Raw genomic sequence first — 24,781 nt, forward strand, 5'->3', positions numbered from 1 at the left:
CGGCACAAGCAGGATTAAAAGATTAGCATATCAGCATTATGGATCCCAGAAGCTCGAGTTTAGGAATGGTTAGGTATACAACGTTCCACGAACTCACTCCTTACGGTCTCATAATTTTGTAGAATGGGGATGCCTATAATTTGGCAGACGTGTTAGCGACTTTGGGTCCCACATAATCAAATTTTGAAATGTAAAAAAAACACTGACATACGATTTGGGGATCCACCGGTACGGATCGAAATGATTCGCCAATTTGATGAAGAAATTGCCAAAAGAAATGAACCGATTTCTATTTTTAGCAAATGTGAACCGCTTTTTGCTTCCAGAATATTTTCCGTTCATCATTCGTAATCCACTTGTTTGCAGCCCACACGAGACTGTTCCTCGCTAAAGCCCAAGCTTCATAATTTATTTCCTCCTTTTTTCATTTTCAGAGATTCCCTCGATGGGCTGTGCTCCTTAATTTTTTAGTATACGTTACCTTGCCGGTGCTGCTCAAGTATACCGGCATCCTGCTGGGAGTCGGGTCAGTCGCAACCTACATCAACGCCATCATTGGGCTGGCCAAGAAGGAAAACTATTTTTGGGAACAGGTAAGAAAGATAAAGTTTTTCATTATTAAGGTGTAATTCTACCTGTCGGGCACCCTACCGGGTGGCATACGATTCGATCCTTAACAAGATTGAAGCAGAATTGATTGGAGGGTCTCGATACGTGGGACGACCGACGTTGTTTGGTGTGGAATCATTTTAAGGTTCTGCTGGAACTGCTTAGTAGATATTTATTGAAACTTTCTTTACATTTTCGCAGCAAGTTGCAAACATCATCTTGCTGGCGGCAGCGACGGCCATCGGTTGCTAAACTACTTTCTGGCTGAAGCGAAACAACGAAGAGCTTTTCTCGAAGCGAAACAAGGCCTAGAGGTGAAGATGCTGATCGAGGAACAATCAGCCGAGCAGGTGAGTTTGTTAAAAATAGAACAATGCATATCTTTTTGAAAAAAAAAAATTCTTCGCAGTTTCGGCTTTCAGTCTTATTAATTGTGTTAACTTACTTTTGATCATCACCGATGTTTCAGCCCCGATGTGGCTTTTGCACCATCTTCAGGGCTCGATACATTAGTCAACAAGTTAAAACTATTTTGCGACCCTTTTATACCCGATATATTAAAAATTTCATGTATGTATTGAACCTCAAAAATTACCCCATAGCCGGAACAACACGTCGATGGTGATTGAGTATTCGTGAACGAACATAATAAGAATGAAAGCTGAAACTCAGAAGTAAATCTATCAATTATCCACTCGAAACGTATGATCTAAGTAAAAAAACTCTTTCAGAGGGCTGGACAATAATAGACAAATTTTATTACTATGATTATTTGGTTGATTCTTACTTTTACTGTCTTACATAATGTCCTTCATACTAATCAAGTTTTTCTGAATATTGTGAAATCGAACATCAAGTTGTAAATTCAATTACTAATCTATCTCTCTAAAAATATTTTGAAGAACAGTTTTTGACATTCCTCATAACATACCAAAGTCTGATCTTCTTATCCCCATGTATTAACAAAAGAAACCCTATATAAATTCGTGAAGGGATTTCTCAAAAAAATGGCACAGGGAACATCAAAGAGTAGTCTAAGATTTCTTCATACTTCACCACTAATTTCAAATACAGTCAACTCTCTCTTACTCTATATTTCCTATCTCGATACCGAGTCTCTAGTATGACTCGTAATAGTTGTTTTTCATGTTTACCTAAATGGTCTCTTGGATCGCATTTGCACTCGATACCTCCCTAACATGCTAACGCTATAACTCGATACCTGGCAGGAGTTGCTTTTTAATATTTCTTACTCAATTCAAAACTAATGTTATGAATGTTATGGTGATTTTAATGGCATTTCATTGAAAGCCTTTCGCTCAAAATATTATAAAAATCGGTTGAAATTTGGAAAAATAATGGCTTATTGTGTTTTTAAACGTGAAAATTTGTAATTTTCGGTCGAAGTTGCACTGCAAAGTTCGTTTAAGGCAAACAATTGTAAAACTTTTATAGCTAAAAATGGGTACATATTTTGACACAAGTTTTTGCAGCGAAATTGTAGCCAATATGTTGAAGGTTAACTGTATGGTATTTATGTCTTTTCAAGTATTCTAGTTTTTCGTGATATATTGATTATTTCACTAAAGTGGAACTTTTGCCTCACCTTATTCTAGATTAAGATTGTCAATACGATTACCCAGTGAACCACGTATCGTATAATGATGTGCGCCAAAAATCTCATATTCATACGTCAAAAATCTGAATCGCACAATATGTCAAATCAAAACGAATAAATGTTAACACAAATTGTATATAATTCTCCACTACGATTCATTACACTGAGGAACACGTTTTTGACTCAAGCACCAAAATACCGCTATTCACTCAATTAAGGGTTGCTGAATCCATTGCCGTTTTCAAAATTATCATAGCACGTCTAGTTTTTGAGATATTAGCTGTTGAAAATGCAAAAATTGACTATTTTGGCCAACTTGCATGCAAGTTTCCCAGCTTGTAAGGCAATTTATTAGCTTAGTTTGACACATAATTCAAACTTTATGTGTATAACAATGCTTATCGGCAAAGTTTATAATATTTTCGATGCGGAAAAGTTATTTTTTGATGGTTTAAAAAAGTATTGTATTTTCCCATATGAGAGAAACGACGAATTTTGTATGGAGAAAGCAAGCATGTCGAAAAAATCGATTTAATCCAAATTTAATCGCAAAATTTCAATCAAATTTAATCCAAAATGAAAGTTTAAATGCAAAATAGCATGCTTAGTGGATTAGATCACAAAACAGTTTGATAAATTATACTTTAAATTTAATGTAAACATCAATAAAACCAGTGTTTTATACAACTTTGGTGTCCTGTAGCTAAAAATTGTGACGTGCTGGAACATTTCTGAAAATGGCATCAGATTCAGCAACCCCAAATCTACTCGAGACACATAATTTGATCCTTGAGACACGCAAAAATGTCATTTTTGTTACGCTGTGTTATCGACAAACTTTGTTGACAACAAAACCATGCCGTAAATAGTATAATCTAGAATCGCGTCAAGTTGTATAAACTGATAGATCATATATCAATGCAGATTAGCATCAAATGAAATCGCAATAACTTAGCAAAATTTGCCTACCGAGGTTGGTATCTTCTGGCGGTGGGCTTCAAAGAACAACAAAGCGTGTGTGCTGTATAGCAAATTTCCTTTCATGTTGGCAAATAATCACACCTTATTCACGTAGTGGTCTGTGGTGAAGTGGTATGATACCAGTTTAAGGACCCAAAGGTCCGGTGTTGGAGTCTCACTGTAAACTGTTTTTTTTTATTTTTATCGGAATTTTGTGACATCGTATTGCTGACTACGGAAAGTCTGAAAAAGTCGTGGGAAGTGCGTATATGACCTCCACTTTGGTGTGTACATAGCGTTTTCATGCATTTTATACGAGTGATTTGATTCATATATAATGATGTATAGCAAAAAATATACCAACCGAAATGTTGACTGGGTAGTTATACTACTTAATGCACTGCGAAAAGTGTCAGCAGTTGGGCCACACTGCACTTCACTGTAGCAACAAACCACGTTGTAGCAAATGCGGTGATGGTTCCTGCGATATGGAACCAAAGTGTACCTCTTGTGGCCAGGCTCCTCACGAGCTTACCACATGCCCGAAGTACTTAGAGTGGGAGAAACATACAATCAATTCTTTGAAGCAAGGGTCGAAGCGATCTTATGCTGAAATGCTAAAAAAATCGCTCAGACGATTGTTCCATCGACCCATTCTATTATCAGCAAAAATATCTTCAAGTCCCTGCTAGATCAAGGCTCTGACACTGAGGGGGAACAAGAGTATACCGTTATTGAGACAGGAACGAAAAGGAAGCGAGCTGTTGCAAAACGACACTCGCAACTATGCTTCATATAACGTTCCTGTTGGTCAACAAAATCATCCAACCTCTCTGGCTAAATCAAGCAGTGGCAGAAACACCAAAAAGGCTCCACCTCCTGGTTTTAAGTTCTCATCAGAAGACTTTTCGTCACTTCCAGGAACATCTAAAACCCCAGTTGTTTCATTTTCTCGCCCAAAAAATCAACAAACTCGTCAGCAGGAGCATATTAATGATACCGGAAAACAGACTCTTTCTGGGTTATTGGATATCATCTTCGAAATGTTAGAAGTCTCCTCCGCTACAAGACATGTTATGAATATGGCACTTTCTTTTAGTAAAACCTTTTTTGTAAGCAACTGACTTCAAAATCCTTGAATCTTACATATCTTTCGATGGATAATCAATCCAATGAGGTCAGGGATATGATCGAAGTCTTACAGTGGAATTTCAGAAGCAAAAAAAAATATTGAGGCGTTTAATTTTTTAGTTCAAAGCACAAGCTGTGATATGTTTGCATTTTGTGAAACATGGCTTACTTCGGATAAAGATATCACTTTCCACGATTTTAATATTGTTCGTTTGGGTCGAGCGGATGGTTATGGAGGGGTGCTCTTGGGGATCAAAAAGCTCCACTCCTTTTAAAGAATCGACTTTCCCTCGATGACAAGCATTGAAGTAGTTGCATGTCATATTACAGCCCGAGGTAAAGGCTTCAGCGTAGCTAGCATACATTAGGGATCATGCACAAATTACGTCACGCTCCAAGGGGGGGGAGGGGGTCGAGCCGAGCGTGACAAGCCTTACAAAATTTTTGGAGGGCTCATACAAAAAGTGTGACAAAGGGGGAGGGGGGAGGGGGTCGTAAAAGTGACATTATTTGTGTACCATCCCTTACGCCCAACGCTAGAATGTCTCGCAGAGATCTTGCTGCTACCGTTTTGAATCATATTACGGACACTTAAGGCCTCAGTTAAGTATAACTCATCAGAAAGCATACAAAATAAATCATTCTGTATGATTCCTCTGCGTTATCGGGCCTATGAAACACTTAACTTTCAAATGGTGGGTAATAATTTTGATTCCGCAGTATGAATAATTTAAAATAAATAGAAATGTGTGGACTTTACATGATTCTTATTCCGGACGCTTCCTTACTTTTGCCTCATATTCCGGACACTTTGATTCGAGAGTAGTGTTTGGTCCGTTGAATATGTTGCATGCTCCTTTGTGGGCGAGCGACGGAATCCGGATCAATTGTGTCCGGATCGCGTCGCGCTGGTGAAAAAACGAAGTGTGCGGGTGAATAACAAAACAAACGAAACGCGTCAGTAGTGTTTGGTCCGTTGAATCTGTTGCATGCTCCTTTGTGAGCGAGCGACGGAATGCGGATCAATTGTGGTTGGTTTGCGTAGTAACCGCACTATCGTATCCATTTCAAATTATATCTTTATCGTTTACCAAAACGAATCCTTTCCCATATCCAAAATCCCAGTGTTTTCTTTTTTTTTCTGTCAATTTATTTGGAAGGCTCGAGGCGCCGCAAGGCATAACAGAGCCGAATTCTTTGAACTATGATTAGTTACAATATTATTGTTTATTACTCTTCCGAGCAGATTTTTTTGGTCGCAACTCCGTCGAACCCGATGTTGCAAACTGCGCCCGTCGTTCACTTGCCGTTGCTTTACTCTGACAGGGTAGAGCGTCAATCATCTCCGAGAGTTTAGCTATATTTTCCCTGAAATTTGGTAATCCAAGTTGCTCCGCTGCTGCATCAATTTCTTTCAACCGTTCCTCGTCCATCTCGTCCATGTTCGGTGTAGATACCTTTGCTTCTTCTTTTTCTACCACTTCCGTATGCTGTTCCAAGATTTCTTCTTCAATGATTTCTATTATGCCATCATCCACAGTTTTCATTTTGTTCGGCGGAACAACTACTCCTCCTTGAACGACGCCAGCATAAGAAATCCCGCTCTCTACATGGTTCCGCTTCTCCGTAACTTTCACCGTCGGGCAAGAGTTCTTTCGGTGACCTTCCAACTTGCACAAGAAACACTTTTCCTTAAGTCCGTCGTGGAATATCTTCGCATTCCATTGTCCAATATTCAGCGCTGGAGGAACATCATGTTTCATCTCCATGTACACACCTCGTACACCAGTGTACAGGTGATCTAGGCCCAGACCGGTAGGAAATTTTTCCCGCAGTGTACGATGAATCTTCCCATACGTCCTAAGCACTGCACACAATGCGTCATAATCCACCTCTGGGGGGACATCGAACACACGCACATACTGTATGTCGATTCCCGCGATCAGCATTCGTAGCAGTACAGATTTACCATATTTACCAAAAAAAAAAGATTTACCACTGGAATACTTGAATGGAATATCTCCTTTATTCCGCTGCAGTGCGTCATGCATCGCAGCCTCCGTTGTGTACTTTATGCACACACTTTTATCTGCTCCCATTTTGTACACTGCTTCCATAGTAGTTGCATCTGAGTCCAGTGTTTTCAAAAAATCTGCGATTTTGACCCATGTTGGCCGAGGTAATCCAGCAGGAAATTGAAATTTTACCGTATTGGCAATCTTTTCTCAGCTCATTTCTCTTCAAACAACAAATCGTACGATAGTCCGAACAAGGCACACCAACCGACAGCAGAAAAAAAAACTACCTGCGGTTGCACTTCCAATTCTTTCGAGATAAACCGACACGTCCGACGTTGGCTAAGGCAAGAGAACGACTGAAGAACTCCAGTGTTTTCTTGTGGAAGTGCAGAGGACTCCTCGGCTTCTATAAAGCAAGTTACACGTCAACATTTCCCTCCCATCCCCAAATTGACCTGCATTCGGACGCAGCCGGCGCCGGTATTGTTTGTTATAATAATGAGAGCACCAGTACTTACACATTGAAGATGCTACTGATCCTGAGTAATGTCTGTTGGTTCCCTGTGTAAGTACAGCTGTTCTTGCAATAACGGAGTAGCAACTGCGGGCGGTCAATCATGCTCATGCTCATGCTCATATTCCGGACACTTTGATTCGAATTCCGGACAGCTCTAGAAAATCATAAATAGAAAAGTCAAATCATCAATTGAAATCGTCAAACCACTAAAGAGACGTATAAGGTAGTTGGGCATTATGAATTTGCATAGATATCTTTGAAAAATATTTATTAAAACTTGCCTTAAAAGTGAGAGCTTTTGAGCGGCAAAAACTGAAACATTTCGTGTGAAATGTTTCCCATACAAAGTAGAGTGTCCGCAATATGAAGCTGTCCGTATTATGAATCAAAACGGTATATGCGAAGCTATGCCTGCGCCATGGTTGCTCCTAGGAGATTTAATTTTCACGTTACAGCCTTGGGGGTCACCGAGGAATGACAACCGCGCAACCTTAATAAATGACCTCAGTGACTATTTCAATTTGACTATTTTAAACACTGGAGAAGCAACACAAATTAAACCTCCAGATCCTCCGAGCATGTTAGATCTCTCAATATGTTTGAATCCACTATCATTGGATTGCATGTGGAAAGTTATTCAAGATCCCCACGGTAGAATCTCAGTTACCAACCAGATCGATGTTGCCTATGACCTTACGAAGCATATCGACTGGAAACTATATGCTGAGACGATCTCCGTTGGTGTACAATCGGCTTGTACACTTCCTTCGCAGGAAGAATATCAGTTTTGGTCCGCGTTGATCATAAACAGCGCTCTACTAGCGTAGCGTAAACCGGTCCCGGGGTCTTCGGTACGTCCCGCGGTCCCGGGGTCTAGTCCGTGGTGGGATGATGAATGCACTACAGTCTATCACGAACGATCCGTCGCGTTTAAATGTTACAGAAAACGCGGCACACGGGATAATTTCGAGTGGTGTTCTTTTCTTGATCGCAAATTCAAGAATCAAATATTGGAGAAATTTTGTCAACGGGCTATCAATAGAAACCTCGTACTAGTAAATGAAGATCGCGAAAACTCTTCTCGATGGATATTCGATTTCGCGAAGAAAGTTTGCCCGGATTCCGTCCAAGTGCAAACGATAACACTGAGGAACACGTTTTTGACTCAAGCACCAAAATACCGCTATTCACTCAATTAAGGGTTGCTGAATCCATTGCCGTTTTCAAAATTATCATAGCACGTCTAGTTTTTGAGATATTAGCTGTTGAAAATGCAAAAATTGACTATTTTGGCCAACTTGCATGCAAGTTTCCCAGCTTGTAAGGCAATTTATTAGCTTAGTTTGACACATAATTCAAACTTTATGTGTATAACAATGCTTATCGGCAAAGTTTATAATATTTTCGATGCGGAAAAGTTATTTTTTGATGGTTTAAAAAAGTATTGTATTTTCCCATATGAGAGAAACGACGAATTTTGTATGAAGAAAGCAAGCATGTCGAAAAAATCGATTTAATCCAAATTTAATCGCAAAATTTCAATCAAATTTAATCCAAAATGAAAGTTTAAATGCAAAATAGCATGCTTAGTGGATTAGATCACAAAACAGTTTGATAAATTATACTTTAAATTTAATGTAAACATCAATAAAACCAGTGTTTTATACAACTTTGGTGTCCTGTAGCTAAAAATTGTGACGTGCTGGAACATTTCTGAAAATGGCATCAGATTCAGCAACCCCAAATCTACTCGAGACACATAATTTGATCCTTGAGACACGCAAAAATGTCATTTTTGTTACGCTGTGTAATTCGTGACTATCCACTCGAACGAAACGAAATGGACCTACCTACCCTTTTCGATGGCAGAATTCTTACTCGCTCTCCTTTCATGTAACAATTCTGCCCTAGGTATGGACAGGATTAAGTTCAACTTGCTCAAAAACCTCCCAGACGTCGCGAAGAGGCAATATTGTTCCGGATGATTGGAGACAGTTATTGCTATCCAATAGCCAGAAAAGCCTGCATCGGACCACAACTCGTACCGTCCAATTGCGATGTTGTCGTGTCTCCGAAAGTTTTTAGAGAAGATGATTATCTTTCGACTGGACAAATGGGTTGAATCGAATGGCCTTCTTTCAGATACGCAGTTTGGTTTCCGCAGAGGCAAGAGAACGAACGATTGTCTAGCGCTGCTTTCTACAGAAATTCAACTGGCCTACGCGCGAAAGGAACAAATGGGTTCAGTTTTCTTGGATATTAAGGGGGCTTTGGATGCTGTTTGCGTAGATGTCCTTTTTTCAGACTAACTCCACCAATGTGTACTTTCCCCGATTTTTAAGCTACAGCGTATCCAATACCGCTGTCTTCGGGTAGCGCTAGGGTGCATGAACTCGACTCATACCATGAGTTTAGAGGTATTAGCAGGAGCACTGCCTTTACCAGATCGTTTCGTGGCATTATCGTTGAGGTTACTCATTCGCTGTGAAGTGTCAAACCCATTGGTAATTGAGAATTTTGAAAAGCTAATCGAACGTAATCCACAAACAAGTTTATTTATGTCTCTGTACTATTCGTACATGACTCTGGAGGTTAACCCTTCTTCGAATATTTCCAATCGCTGTTGTTTCCCAGCCTTCATGAATAACACTGTAGTTTTTGATCTGTCCATGAGGCAAGACATCCGTGGAATTCCTGATCTGCTTCGCTCGGAGCAAATACCAAATTTTTTTGCAAGCAAAATTGGTCAAGGTTTTATACCGACGGATCAAAAAGAAATGATTCCACAGGTTTTGGTGTATTCATTGAGGTTCAAAGCGCCGCCCATAAATTTCAACACCCTTGCACCGTATATGAGCATGAGCATGATTGACCGCCCGCAGTTGCTACTTCTGCGGGCTGTACTTACACAGGGAACCAACAGATGCTACTCAGGATCAATAGCATCTTCAATGTGTAAGTACTGGTGCTCTCATTATTATAACAAACAATACCGGCGCCGGCTACGTCCGAATGCAGGTCAATTTGGGGATGGTAGGGAAATGTTGACGAGTTACTTGCTTTACGGATGCCGAGGAGTCCTCTGCACTTCCACAAGAAAACACTGGGAGTTTGGATATGGGAAAGGATTCGTTCTGGTGAACGATAAAGATAAAGTTTGAATACGTGAGGACACAATTGATCCGGATTCCATCGCTCACCCACAAAAGAGCTAGCAATAGATTCAACGGGTCAAACACTACTCACTTCACCACCCTTGCTCCGTATATGTCACAGTACTAGCGGCTATACATTACGCATTAGAGCGAATTGCCTTTCTTCCCTCTGATCAATACTTCATTTTTACTGATAGCCTCAGTTGCATAGAGGTTATTCGTTCAATATGGCCGGTAAAGCACTCTCCGTATTTCTTTAGTAAAATATGAACTATTCGGAGTGCTTTATCGAATCAATCATATACTATCGATTCTTGGCAATGAGAAAGTGGACACGCTCGCCAAAGTGGGCGCTATGGACGGTTACATTTATGACAGACAAATCGCCTTCAATGATTTTTTTACAATGGACCAATGCACGAGTTCATCATTAGACGTTTTAGCGGTGCCGTGTTATTTATGTGACCATGGAAACTAGTGAATTCGGCACCGCTCAAACGTCAAATGAGTGAACTCGTGCATTGGTCCATTGCTCGTCAGCACTCTTTGATCAGTTGGCAACAAAAATTGGATGCAGGACGCATGGGCAGATGGTTACATTCCATTCTCCCGCACTGCCGTTCTACGCATAATTGTCCTATGTTCCAAAATATGCAATCGAGAAAAACGCATTTAAAAATTTTAACACATTTAGGCCTCCTATTGACCAGGTGTGTTGTAAATTGAATTGAAATCTTCACAATAGTATAAAGAATAGCGTGTTTATTAGAGTCAAGAGTTTGTATTATGGGAATAAAGTAAATTTATCTACGAAATTCAAAGTGGGACTGTTATGCCTAGAAATACGGGGTTTTTGGTGAATTTCTACGCATAACAGTCCCACTGAGAGTAGTGACCAATTATGTGCTAAATATACTGCTGTGGATGACCGTTCTTACGTATAGATTGTACCGAATATAGAGGACGTATATCCTCAAGACTATGTTAAGGCACCTAATGAAGGCTCAAGTGACATGTGCCATACGGAGCCACGTGTGGAGAAGTGAAAAAAAAACGATTTTATAGTTTCCAAATTTGGGATGGAAAGCAAAGTTTTCTGTATGTGTGATAATGAGAAAATGTATGAGTTAGTGAAAGAAAGAGTGGATGAGTAAGTAAGAGAGTTTATATAATGTAATAAATTCCTAAATCGACTCTTCCAGCAGCAGGCTTGACAGAAACTCATCTGCGAATTCAAGGTTATTCTTTCGAGTAAATATTTAACTCAAAATTCACGACACAAATCTTCACACGTTTTGACATTTTTTTGTACTTTGTTTGCAATACATATCATGATATTTTTGATACACCGCAAATTAAGTTTTAGAACCATCAACATATTTGCAACTTGAACCGAAGAGCCAACTATGCGGAATAACCCAGTATGTGGCCAGGTCACCTTATTCTTCTTTTGACTTGACTTTGACTTCGTCTTGACAAGATAAGTCTCAAGACCGCCAATATAATGGCTACTTCCTCTGGGGAACAAAACAGCCTGGCATGTTATCAAGTCATCCAGGAACCTTTGAATTACCCTTCTTTAGCCTTGATTTGTGAATTTATGAAGTTTGATGTTGCCAGCTAGGTTTCAGAACCGACAGTTTAGAGGCCATTTCCCCCAGGAAACCGGGAATTCAGAACAATCCGACATGTAGTCAAGTCATTCAAATACATTTGAACCACCTGTAGACTTAATTTGCAAATTCATGAAAATTGATATGTCGCAAGCCAGGTTTCAGATTCGCCAATATAATGGTCTCTTCCACTAGTGAACCGGTATTCGGACCAACCCAGCATATGGCCAAGTCATCCAAAAATGGTCGAACTATTTTTATTTGGACTTGGTTTGCTAAATTAAGAAGTTGATTCGTCGCACGCCATGGACTTGAAATTAAAGTAATTACTGTTTCTTCAAGTGGGATTATTTCAGTATTCCTCGTGATGAATCCAGAATTTCTAATCGATGACGGCGGTGTAAAAAAATTGAAAAAAATTGTGATTGACCCTGAAAGTTCAACTGAAATTCATTGAAAAACTGATGGGAAGTAATATTATTAAATTGAAATTTTTTAATCAAATTGACGTCAGACTCGCATGAATGACGAATGCATCCCGATAATACAAACACATAAAACGAGTTGTTTTCCACATGGGATGTTAAGTCAACGTAGGAAGATGTTCAAAACGATTTTCACAAACACCAGCTAATTCAAAACTCACAACTGAATATTTTGTTCAAGATTAGCGCAGCGAATTGTATAGTGTGACAGTTATGCGTAGAAATACAGTAGTGGGACAGTTATGCGTGGAAATTCAACAATGGGACAAATTGACTTGGCTTGCTTTTCATTGAGTTTCCGAACAAAGTTAATATTTGATAAGTGTTTTCTAAAACTATACGTAAAAATAAACTGTTTGATGACAAAAAGTCAAAATGCACAAAAAGTAACATGGGACAATTATGCGTATAACGGCAGCGCAGGTATCGAAGAAACCATGGTTTAAGGGCTTGGACATAAGCCGAGATTTTATCAAGGTAATGTGACGTCTCGCATTTCTATAGAATAGGGCTCATAGGCAGCAATCACTGCAGCTGTGGTGCAGGCTATCAAGACCCCAATCATGTGGTTTGGGATTGCCCCGAATACGATGTGCCAGATCCAGTTTATGTGTATCCCTCAGGGCCCAAGGGAAACTAGAAAAGAAAGACATTAGAGAGGTGTTGGGTAAACTTGACCTGGAGTATATGAATCTTGTGTATGTTTTTATCAAGCAAGTATAAATTATAGTTTAATTTCTTGTCTTGTCGTTCCACTTGTCCACCTTGTGTCTCCTTTGAAAATTGTTTTTCTTCTGCATCGTTACAGGTTGTTCAGTCTACGAATGGTTAGGCCAGCAGCAAATACGTCAAAAATTCATGCTGCTGACTGACAACGCCAAGCCCTATCACCCTATACCTTCCTATATATTATTGTTACCCCTAACCTCAACCTAACCGCGTGTTTTACGGTTCCCTAAAGCTAATACTATACTTAAGAAGCAAACTTGAAAATGTAAATATATTTCACAAAAAATCGGCTCCGTAATGCTTGATGGCGCATGAGCCTATTAAATAAATGATTATATATAAAAAAACACTGCACCAGGTCCGTCCCCAAATAAAGGCTTTATTCTTTGTTTTTCTGGTAGAATTATAACGAACCTTTTTAATGTAAACAATAAATTCAATTATTTTTGGCGGCATGAGTGTGAGCAAGTGATTTTGCATCCAAATATCATTCGTGAATATTTCGAAGCAGATCTCAAGTGATTTTGCTTTTGTGGGAGAACATCATGATTGAAATTTAAGTGTCAGTGTACCAACCATTCAATAGATCAAGGGCCATCTGAGGTGGAAAACTGAACAAATCTCGAATACTTTTTCAAATCGACGTAAGTAACTTTCATACGGTTTTGAGAACACTAATTGAGAAGAATCACAACCTGTCTTCTAAAACTGTTTTAAAATAAATGACCTTTTTAACATTTTTTCGCCGTTTACATCGCTCGAATTTTGCATACAATCAGATCGCGTTCAAAAACTAGGTAGTTTCTATTATTTTCAACAAAAATAATTATAAAAAATGATAAGCCGTTTCATACAGTTACTTTCGACGTTTTTCTACCAGTGTAAAATCGGCTTAAGTAGTGTTTTGCTTTGATCAGTGGTTAAGTCACTTTGTCTCTCTATACAGCGGGGCGGCGAAAGTAGTGGTTAGGTTAGGAAAGTTGAAAATCTTACTTTCGTCGTTTCGTAAATCCGGAAATTAAACGTTCTTAAAGTGAAAAATTTAATTGGGTAGAAGCGGAACATGTGGAATTTCGTCCACGAAACACGTAGGATCAATAAAGTAAGTTTATTCACTTTTCTGACTTGAGACTATTTGAATAAGTTTTCGAGAAATATTCATTAGCTATATAGTGCCAGTAACATTTTTTTTCAAATGTTCTGAATTTTGTGATCCTAAAAAGCTAAAAAAAATATGTTTTTACCAAACAGTTCAGAGTCCTAATGTCTGTCTGATAGTGATAGAGTTGATCGTAATTTTGATCCCCAGATGTCGCTAGTGGTATTTCTAGTAAACGCGATATCGACAACATTTATTTACTGGAATTGTGTGAAAAGTCTTTTCCATGCATAATCAAAATGCAAAGGGATTTCTGTACTGAAAAATTTGATACTCAACGCGTACCCGGGTAGAGAATTACAAATGTATAACAAAATTTACCATTAAAATAGAATGTTTAACTGAACAAGCTTTTCACGTTTAGATAAAAATAATGTTAAATTTATTTCTTTGACTTGAATATCAAAATTTAGCATCACTTTTTTTCCTTCTTGATAATCTTTAACGAATAGTAAAATAAGCTATTTTGGTAAAATTTTATATTGGTTTGTTCTCATTAATCATGTCGACGAAAAAATGGGCGGTAACCATTCGATTATACTGGAGCTGAAAAGTTAACCACTGGGAAGCAAGATACGTTCAGTTAATTTCCATTGTCATTAAAATCACATTTCTTCTGTCCGCAATACCCTACGGGTTACCGTCCCACCCACCACGAAGTGGAACCATCAAACAGACCTAAATTGTCACATTAACCTTTTGGATTTTTTTTCGCCCCATTCCGACGAACAAGACTCAAATAATTATCCATTTTGTTTTTTTTTTCTTTTCTTATTCTCCCGCTGTTTCAAGGAACGATTACTTCTCTCGGTACTGCCGGAGCACGTCGCGGTGAAAATGCGACAAGATCTGGGATCCACCAACTCGGAGCAGTTCAAAAAAATCTACATGAGTCGCCACGAAAATGTCAGGTAAGAATAACAATCTTGGCCGTAGAAAATGGAGAAATTATGGATAATGTTGTCACAAAGAAACAAGGAACGTGGGTGGTTGATGGAAACACAGAGATGATGACAACCGAATCTAATCGAGTTAAGATAATCTTTCTTTTATTTTTCGTTGTATTTTGCGCGCCGCGATGTGTTTGTGCATTACAAAAATTGTGATATACCTATAAGCAACGTGGCAGAATTTTACTAATCAGTCTTCTATTGTCTTATATCAAGTTAACAACAAACACATAAAAATAAAAATCGAAATTTGAAATAAGATTTACCAAATTGCTAACATAAATTGAAATTATTGATAACAAGTCATAACAAATTATGTTATTTTTTGTTGAAATTAGAATAATAGTGGTAATCTCGCCAAGGGAGAAAAGCCACTCTAATAAAAATATATGACTATACTAATATTAAAATAAGCAATCTTGTTTTTTTTCTCTATCATATTGCTCAAAAGGGTTTGATTGCAACTTCCATTTATAATATCAAGTTGAGAAAGTTATATCAAAATTGGTTTCTGATTACTTTATTTGACATCATTTTGATAATAGTTAGTTTACCCAATTCACTCGGGCCAGTTTACAGTAACCAGCTAACTAACAAACGGCGGCGATAACTGGAGTTGAATATAGTAGTATGAAGAAAGCTGCCGGCTATAGATCTGGACCCAGTCGCTTCATCCGACCAACTGAACCGGTTCGAACGGATAAACGATATTGAATTTCCATTAATTTTCCTTTCAGTTCGACATCAGCGCTTTTTCAGCGCTCTGGCAGATTTTTTTCTCTCTCGCAAGAGCTCGTTTCGTATAGTATTCATAATCTCGGCAATAGATTTGGTTGACGTGGACTGTTGCTGATAGCGGTTTGATTGTCAAATAAAAGCTCAAATGTGTTGTGGCCTAATTCAGATTTGAACTGCAAAAAAAAAAACAAGTTTTTATTACTACCTTGTTTGGCATTAAAATCACCAACGAAAAAAGGAACAGATTTATTGCGAGTCAATTTCCGCAAGTAAATTAAGAGCAGATGAGCATGTTGTCCATTTCATTGAAAAGTCAATCTTTGGTTTTGAAACGTTTCAAATGACGAAAAATAAGTTGATCTATTATTCGCCTATGATTGATGATAGCAACACCATCACATGCTCTATCCAAGCTATCATTTCGATATAAGGTACTCCGGGGCGAGTGAGAATCCGGGGAAAGTGAGACTTTCCATCATAGCTCATTTAAGAAAAGTTTCTGAAGAAGGTATTCTTCTAGAAATTATAAAAATGTGTTTAGTACAAACAATATTATTAGATTTGTAACCATGTAACCATGTGCCCCACCATGGTGGGGTAAGTGGATCATCAATGAAAAAAAAATCTATTCTCAGACCAAATGTGATGTAATAATGATATTACATAAATTACATAACATGAAAATGATCTACATTTTACCAAAATATTATGAAAAATATTAAAATACTGTTTCACACAAATTGGAACAGAATATTTTGGTGAAAATTCATCCATTTTATACCCTTTAGTTGTAGGATTATTTCAGTTATTTAGGATGTATTCCAGTTTCTAAAAAGCTTGATTATCTGAAACGAATAAAGTTTGTGATTAGGTAGTTGAAGCGGACAATTACAACAATTTCATAACAATCAACAAACAATGGCGATGGTATGAACCAGTGCTAAGCTGATGTGAAAACCAAAAAATGCATTTGATGCAAATTGATGTACATCGTGCACTGAATAAGTGGTCCACCCCTTGACCGTCTCCTGTCATGACCGCGAAGGTAACTTGTTGACAGACAAAATCTTGGTGGCTGCTAGGTGGAAAGAACACTTCGAGTAATTGTTGAATGGAGAGAACACGAGCGCGTCTGAGAACAGATTAATCATCAGCAACGATGGACAAGCTGTGGAGCCCCCGACGCTATATGAGGTTACAAGAGCGATCAAGGAGTTGAAGAACTGTAAAAGCTGCTGGAAAAGACGAGCTCCCGGTTGAACTTTTCAAGCACGGTAGTAAGCAGCTATACGAAATACTGCATCGTACTCTGTTAAGCATATGGGAGGTACCAAATAATATCGCGTGTTCTGTTCGACAGATTGAGACCGCTGGAGGAGTCCTTCGTCGGCGAATACCAAGCTGGTTTTCGTGAGGGCCAATCAACGACGGATCAAATGTTTACCTTGCGACAAATCTTTGATAAGTTCCGGGAATACAACTTGCAGACTCACCATCTGTTCATTCGCCTTGGAATCCGGCGTACGATTTAGTAAAGAGAAATGAGTTATAGCAGATAATGATAGAACACGGTTTTTCGGCGAAACTGATTAGACTGATTCGTGCAACGTTGGATGGATCGAAATCAAGTGTGCGGGTTGCGGATGAGACTTCAACGTCCTTCGTAAGCTTAGATGGATTGAAACAAGGAGATGCGCTTTCGAACCTTTTTGTTCAACATTGCTCTCGAAGGAGCTGTGAGGAGAGCGGGTGTGCAAAGAAGCGTTACCATCGTCACCCGGTCGCATATGATCCTGGGTTTTGCGGACGATATCGATATATTCGGAATTGATCGTCGAGCCGTAGAAGAGACATTCGTGCCTTTTCAAAGGGAGACAGCGAGGATTGGACTTACCGTCAATACCAGCAAAATAAAGTACATGATCGCTGGTAGACAGCATGGTTCCAATCGTGACGTTGGTAGTGAAGTGGTGCTGGGTGGTGAAAAATTTGAAGTAGTGGAAGAATTTGTGTATCTTGATACTTTAGTGACATGCGATGAAGTTACCCGACACGTGAAAAGGCATCTTGCAGCTGCGAATAGGGCTTTTTACGGGCTCCGTAACCAGCTTAAGTCCCGTAGCCTGCAGACGAAAACAAAATTCGCGCTATATAGGACACTAATCCTTCCGGTTGCTCTATATGGTCATGAATCCTGGACGTTAAAAGAGGTCGACCGGAAAGCGTTTGGAGTTTTTGAGCGTAAAGTTCTGCGAACAATACTCTGTGGTAAACAAGAAAATGACATCTGGCGGCGTCGCATGAATCACGAGTTGCACCAAGCATATAAAGAAGTGGATATTATCAAGCTCATAAAACACGGCAGGCTGCGTTGGGTTGGTCACGTGGTACGAGTGCCGGAAGAACGACAAAATAATTTTCAGTAGAGAACCCGGACGAGGCTTAACCTCCAAATAGTAACTCAGGATGTTACAATCAAGCATTTGTGTAAGGGAAACTCTGAAAAATGACGTTTAGAGGATGCCCCGTTGAGGTTTTTGAAAAAAAAAAAGTTAGATCTTCATGAGTTATGTCAAACAAATATATCTAGTTCAGCGAAATTTTATAAAACTCAGCTTTTGTAATTTTTGGAGATCCCAGATAGTCATTCACTGTATATTTTGCATAAAAATTTTGTACGCTTCTACTCGATGGAATGCGCAGTCCCTTCAATCTAGCATGCTTTGATACCTCTGTAAATAGATACCTCGCTAATTCGATGCTATCTGTTTAAGTTTCTCATGTTAGTTTACCTCTCTAACTCGATATTTTCATGAAAAGTTCCAAATGTTAATAAATTTCACGAATTTGAATATTATGATTTAATTGATAGTAAAGTTAAGGTTTACTGACAATTTCTGAGCGATAAAATTTTCAATTTTTGCAGACCGTTAGTGTCACATAGGTAAATGTGGTAAAATTGTATTATTTTTCACGTTAAAATTACTATTTCGAATGTATTTTGTCAAAATAATAAAAACTTTAAAATTTGATAAAAAAATGTAGAATAAAAACGTATTAAAAAAATCATAGTTTTCGAATATTCAAAAAATCAGTGTGTAAAGTTTTCGTGTAAAACATACAATGAATGATTTTTACCAGATATCTTGGACTCTAGAATCTGCAAATAATATAAAAATATGGGTTTTATAAAATTGTTCTGAACTTGAAATATTTGTCGCGAAAATAGGACTTGTTTCAAAAATCTCGGCGGGGCAACCTCTAAACGTCATTGCTCAGAGTTCCCCTAATACAATGATGGGTCTTGGGATTAGTTTACCATTGTCAATGTTGAAAATTCAACTAACAGAATGCTGAGTAAATTTTTTAAGCTTTTCTGTGTATCTGCCTGGTATGAATCACCAATTGTTTTGCGTGAAGGGCAATCCCAAAAGTTACACTTGTGATTGCCTGAGCAATTTGCACATACTAACCATTAGGTACCTTCTTCCACAACCTCCACGAATCCTACATTGAGCATTCATTTGGTAATGTTTGGCTGAGGGGTGCGGTCTCGAACATTTTGGTCATTCAATTTGAACACAATTTTTTGCACCAGTGCTACCCGTTGTTTGTTTGCTTGTATCGCAGGAAACCATTTTCAAGGTGCAAACTTAAAATGATTCACACTAAGCTTCTGCAATTTGATGAGGGCAATAAGTCGAATGAATCAGCTGAAACAGATAGTTTCTGACCGCATGTTAGTGTAAATATATTTCACGAAAGTTCTGAAAATAGCATGCATCAATAAGACCAAGTAAAACGTTTCATCGACAGTTGATTATTTCTGTGTCACACAAAATGTATATATTAAATGTATTTGGTATAAATGTTTTGTAGCGTGACGAAATAATGACCGCACAGTTCTAGGCACACTCAAAGTTATCCCATTTTATTACAAAAAACTAAATGAAATTCTTGAAAAAGATCTTTGCGACAATTGTCAGATTGTGTTCTCTTTTCCATAATGATTACTTGGAATGCGGAACAGTATGCGCCGCCGCCATCTTTTCGAATTCAACATGTTCCTAGCAACCGTTGGATACTCAAATGCATTTCAATGCGGATACTCAATTGATCTTGGCTGCTGTCAAATCCATTAGGTGGGATTGGGGTTACCATATACGTGGGAAAATCTAAGTGAACCGTTTATTTCATTTTTTTATCTCTTCATGTGCACATTCACTGGAGAGACTTTTTAAGACGACTTTGAACAAACGTTTAATTTTGTCGTCATAAGACAATAATTCATGCTTCTTGTCTTTACGATGTTTGACAAACAGTTTGCGATCTTTAAGGGCTTCCAGCAAAACTCAGTAGCCTTTTTTCTTTACGATTTGAGAGGAAACTTTGATTCATCTAATGGAGTTCTAAAGATGTTCTGCCTAAATCCTCCAAATTGGAAAATACTGATTACGATTGGTGGAACCCTTTGCTTTCTTACTTGAATCGAAGAGCCTGGGCTAGAAGCTGCATCGAGCTGCTGCTCTGAAAATTTGTCTAAAGTATCGAATTGATTACGCATTTCGATACAATTTCTGGAAACATTTTTGGAAGGAATCATCTTTCCGATCATATCAAGTGATTATATAGGAGATTTTTTCCCAAGACGATGTCCAAGAAGGATTACCACTGGCAATGGGTTATTTTTTCATCAGCAGGATGTCTTTCTCGGCTGAAAGCTGAATGAGCCCAAGGTACGAGAACAGTAGTCTAATCAATAAACTTTTCCAGCCGTTCTACTCGAACCATCGTAATTACCACAAGATAAGTTTTCTTCTACGAACATTCGGATTCCCTCGGCAAAACAAAGTTATTCAGCCACTGCCGAACTGAAAACGTTATGAGAGAAAGCATAATTCGATGAGGCTCTCTCAGATAAGTCTTTTCTTGTTTCCTTTCCAACTTTTCCATACAACGTGTTTCCCCAGAGGTATTAACCCTTGGCACCTCGCAGAGTCTGTTTTCCGGAGTAACACCTTCCCACGCAATTAACTCCCGCTGACGACGGACGTCCGCCAGGCCTATCATCTCACCCCAACTCACTTCTTCTTATTTTTCTTGACATTACGCCCCTATTGCGACAGAGCTTACTCATCAGACTACTTTCACAGTGATTGATTGAGAGCTTTCATTATCAAAGTTGCTACTCTTCTTCTTCTTCTTGGCATTTACATCCTCACTGGGACAGAGTCTGTTCCTTAGCTTATGAGCATTTCCACAGTTGCCAAAGTTGTAATTTTCGCATTGGTATATCGTATGACAGGTACGATGATACTCTATGCCCAGGGAAGTCAAGGAAATTTCCATTACGAAAAGATCCTGGACTGACCGGGAATCGAACCCAGACACCTTCAGCATGGGTTTGCCGTGGACATTACCTCTAGGTCAAAGAAGTTCTCTTTTGTAACCCACCCATTATTATTAGACGGTGTGAGTGTGAAGGTTAGCTTTCGCCGTTGGCGACGAGACGAACCGTATCCTAATTACTTCCTTGGAAATTTTTAACAACACCCTCCCATTTCCTGTCGTCTACTATTCCTTCGATGTCTGGTTTCCATCGTCGTCTCTCAACCCAAAGTAGAAAAAAAACAAGCCCCTAATAAGGGACTTCCAGGCAGTGAGCTTGTTGTAGCTTATGTTCCTACTAAATTTTAAATGAACCAAAGTAGCGAAGGTGACTTCATTGAGAGAGAGAAAGGTGGAATCGCGACAACATGGCTTAAATATTCATTGAACCGGAATACTGGTCGATCCACGTTTCGAGGAATGTTTTACAGCATTGCAAATTGCGATGCATTTGTGAAAAACGAACTAGCTAGAAAAAAAAAATGCATACTTTCATCAACTGGGAGTTGTTAGCTTATTTATTATAAATAAAAGGATAGGGGAAGTCGTGGCAAAATGAACACCGTGCCTTTTACCGAGAAAAACCAAATTCGATTGAGTTTATATCAAGCATGAACAATTTAAAGAATAAATAGGTGTGTTCGGGTTGATACAGAGGTCAATTGAAGTGAAATTATCAAAAAAAGTAAAATTTTAGAAAACCACGTTCGAAAATTAGAACTGAAGTAACTTTTAGCTGGTGCGTCTTGAGGTTTTTCAGTGAGGTGAATATCGCTATGATATAACGTCAAATCTGATACCTTTACATTTATTTTTGTAGCCCATTCATTAATGGATACATTTTCTGGAGTGCAATGTATTTTTTTTTTTGTAATGTTTGTTTTGCTCACGTTTTTGGCATGATGTTCATTCTACCACCAACAGCTGTTCGTTTTACCCACATAGTGCAAATAAAATGAACATTTGCATCGTCTTTTGCTAGCGATAAAAATACGTGAAAATTTAGCTATTTCAGTCTGAATTCGTGTCGCTGCTTTGGATAGCATCCCTATTTTTGATGTTGTGCGAAAGAACTATACGAATACCTCGGTTTTCTATCCGAAACAAGATGATATCCTTAAGGTGTTCATTTTACCACCCCTTGTTATCCGACGTTATCAATGATCCGAGGTAGACAAATTCGTCCACCACCTCGAACTCATCCCCGTCGATCGTCACGCGTCTGCCTATGCGAGCTCTATCGCGCTCGGTTCCTCCAGCCAGCAGATATTTCGTCTTCGACATATTTACCTTCAATCCAACCCGATCTGCTTCACGTTTCAGCTTGGTATACTGTTCAGCAACCACCTGGAACGTTCTTCCGACAATGTCCACGTCGTCAGCGAAACAAATGAACTGGCTGGATTTATTGAAGATCGTGCCCCGCATGTTGAAGCCCGCCCGTTTCATAACACCTTCTAGCGCAATATTGAACAGGAGGCAGGAAAGACCATCGCCTTGTCGAAGTCCTTTGCGTGTTTCAAACGGGTCCGATAATGCACCCGATATCTTCACACAGCACTGTACACTATCCATCGTTGCTTTGATCAGTCTAGTCAGTTTCCCGGGAAAACCATTCTCGTCCATAATCTTCCATAGCTCTTCGTGGTCGATAGTATCATAAGCCGCTTTGAAATCGATGAATAGGTGGTGCGTAGGGACTTGATATTCGCGACACTTTTGGAGGATCTGCCGCAACATAAAGATTTGGTCTGTCGTCGATCGCCCATCCACAAAACCGGCTTGGTAACTTCCCACAAGTCTGCTTGCCAGTGGCGAAAGACGGCGGAAGATGATCTGGGAAACCACTTTATAGGCTGCATTAAGAATGGTGATCGCTCGATAGTTCTCACATTCTAACTTGTCACCCTTTTTGTATATTGGGTATATTATTCCCTCCTTCCACTCCTCCGGTAGCTGTTCTGTATCCCAGATCCTGGCTATCAATCGGTGCAGACAAGTGGCCAACCTGTCCGGGCCCATTTTAATAAGTTCCGCTCCAATACCATCCTTTCCAGCTGCTTTGTTGTTCTTGCGCTGTTTGATAGCATCCTTAACTTCACCTATTGTGGGAGTTGGCACGTCTCCCTCATCCGCCGTACTGATGAAGCCATCCCTCATGCTGTCTTGATCTTCCTCCTCTGCGCCGTTTAGGTGTTCATCGTAGTGCTGCTTCCACCTTTCAATCACCTCACGTTCGTCCGTCAAGATACCTCCATCCTTATCCCGGCACATTTCGGCTCGCGGCACAAAGCCTTTGCGCGATGCATTTAGTTTCTTGTAGAACTTTCGTGTTTCTTGAGAACGATACAGCTGCTCCATCTCTGCGCACTCCAACTCTTCCAGGCGGCGCTTCTTATCCCGGAATAGATGGGTTTGCTGTTTTCGCTTCTGTTTGTATCGTTCCACGTTTTGACGGGTGCCTTGCTGCAGCATCATCGCCCGCGCTACATTCTTCTCGTCCAAAACCATCTGACATAGTTTCATATTTCATTGCTACATTTTTCTAATTTTTGGCCGAGCGGTTCCACGCGAAATCGTCCATAAAATGCTGAAATCTGACATGTACCATTCCGATTTGGATGAAACTGCGCAGATGTATTAAGTATATGAGACGAAAATTATCTTATATAATTGGGGATCTTTTAGAATCGAGAGTAACTTCTGATAAGGGCGTATGTATTTTTGGCACCACCATTTAAAAAAAATAGTACCTCGGAAACCGTTTGTTATAGAGAAATAGTGTCTGAGGAGGGATGGTAGACAATCACATAGGCTTTGTAAAAAAAATATACACTGAAAAAATAAATACTTTTATCTTCATGAAAAAATCGAAATTAAACCTTAAAACACAAATTGCAAAAAATAGCAATCACACGACGCGACGCGAGACAGGACACAACACTTATGGTTCTTACAAACGTTAAAAGGACATATAAGTTACCTTTTTTTTAACGACCGGTTTCGGGCTTGATGCTGCCCATCATCAGGACGATGTCCAACCGTTTAACGTTCAGGACTATGTCCAACCGTTAAACGTTTGTAAGAACCATAAGTGTTGTGTCCTGTCTCGCGTCGCGTCGTGTGATTGTGATATAGTTCTTACGTTGCACAAAACCCAAAATAATGAGTGCAAAAAATAGTTATCTTCGATTTTTTTCAATTTTTTTCTGTAAAATTTCAATGTAAAACCAGATGTTTTAAGCACAGTTTCAACATGGTGCAATCTAAAATAGAAAAGTTTTTCTAAGAGCAACTTTTGATGCATTTCTGAAAATTCAATTTCTGGCCGTAGAAAAGACGTTTTGATGCTGTAATTTGATTCTTCATCCAAAAACAATTCAAAATGCTAATAACAATGATCTTCCTAAAACTGATTCTTCATCCAAAAACAATTCAAAATGCTAATAACAATGATCTTCCTAAAACTAGCCGTTTTCTAGATATTTAGGATTCAATTATATTAATGTCATAAAACTTAAGAAAATACGCCCGTTTCATAAGTTACTCCAGATGCTCCACCAACAATGTTACGTTTATCTCTTTCCACGGCTAGTTTTAGGAAGATCATTGTTATTAGCATTTTGAATTGTTTTTGGGTGAAGAATCATATTACAGCATCAAAACGTCTTTTCTACGGCCAGAAATTGAATTTTCAGAAACGCACCAAAA

General features: G+C 39.0%; 1 protein-coding gene across 3 annotated transcripts in view; it reads left to right on the forward strand.

Annotated features, from left to right (window-relative positions):
• Positions 1 to 24,781, forward strand: part of LOC5571858 (adenylate cyclase type 3) — a 210,622-nt gene that overhangs the window by 108,999 nt on the left and 76,842 nt on the right. For all 3 annotated transcript variants that reach the window (XM_021847233.1, XM_021847234.1, XM_021847232.1), the window contains 3 exons: positions 435 to 593; positions 811 to 959; positions 14,787 to 14,905. In XM_021847233.1, coding sequence (XP_021702925.1) covers positions 930 to 959; positions 14,787 to 14,905 — 149 coding nt within the window. In that variant the 5' untranslated portion in view covers positions 435 to 593; positions 811 to 929. The remainder of the gene's footprint in view (positions 1 to 434; positions 594 to 810; positions 960 to 14,786; positions 14,906 to 24,781) is intronic.

Source organism: Aedes aegypti, chromosome 2 (assembly GCF_002204515.2).
Source record: "Aedes aegypti strain LVP_AGWG chromosome 2, AaegL5.0 Primary Assembly, whole genome shotgun sequence".
In the NCBI taxonomy this organism is placed as follows: domain Eukaryota; kingdom Metazoa; phylum Arthropoda; class Insecta; order Diptera; family Culicidae; genus Aedes; species Aedes aegypti.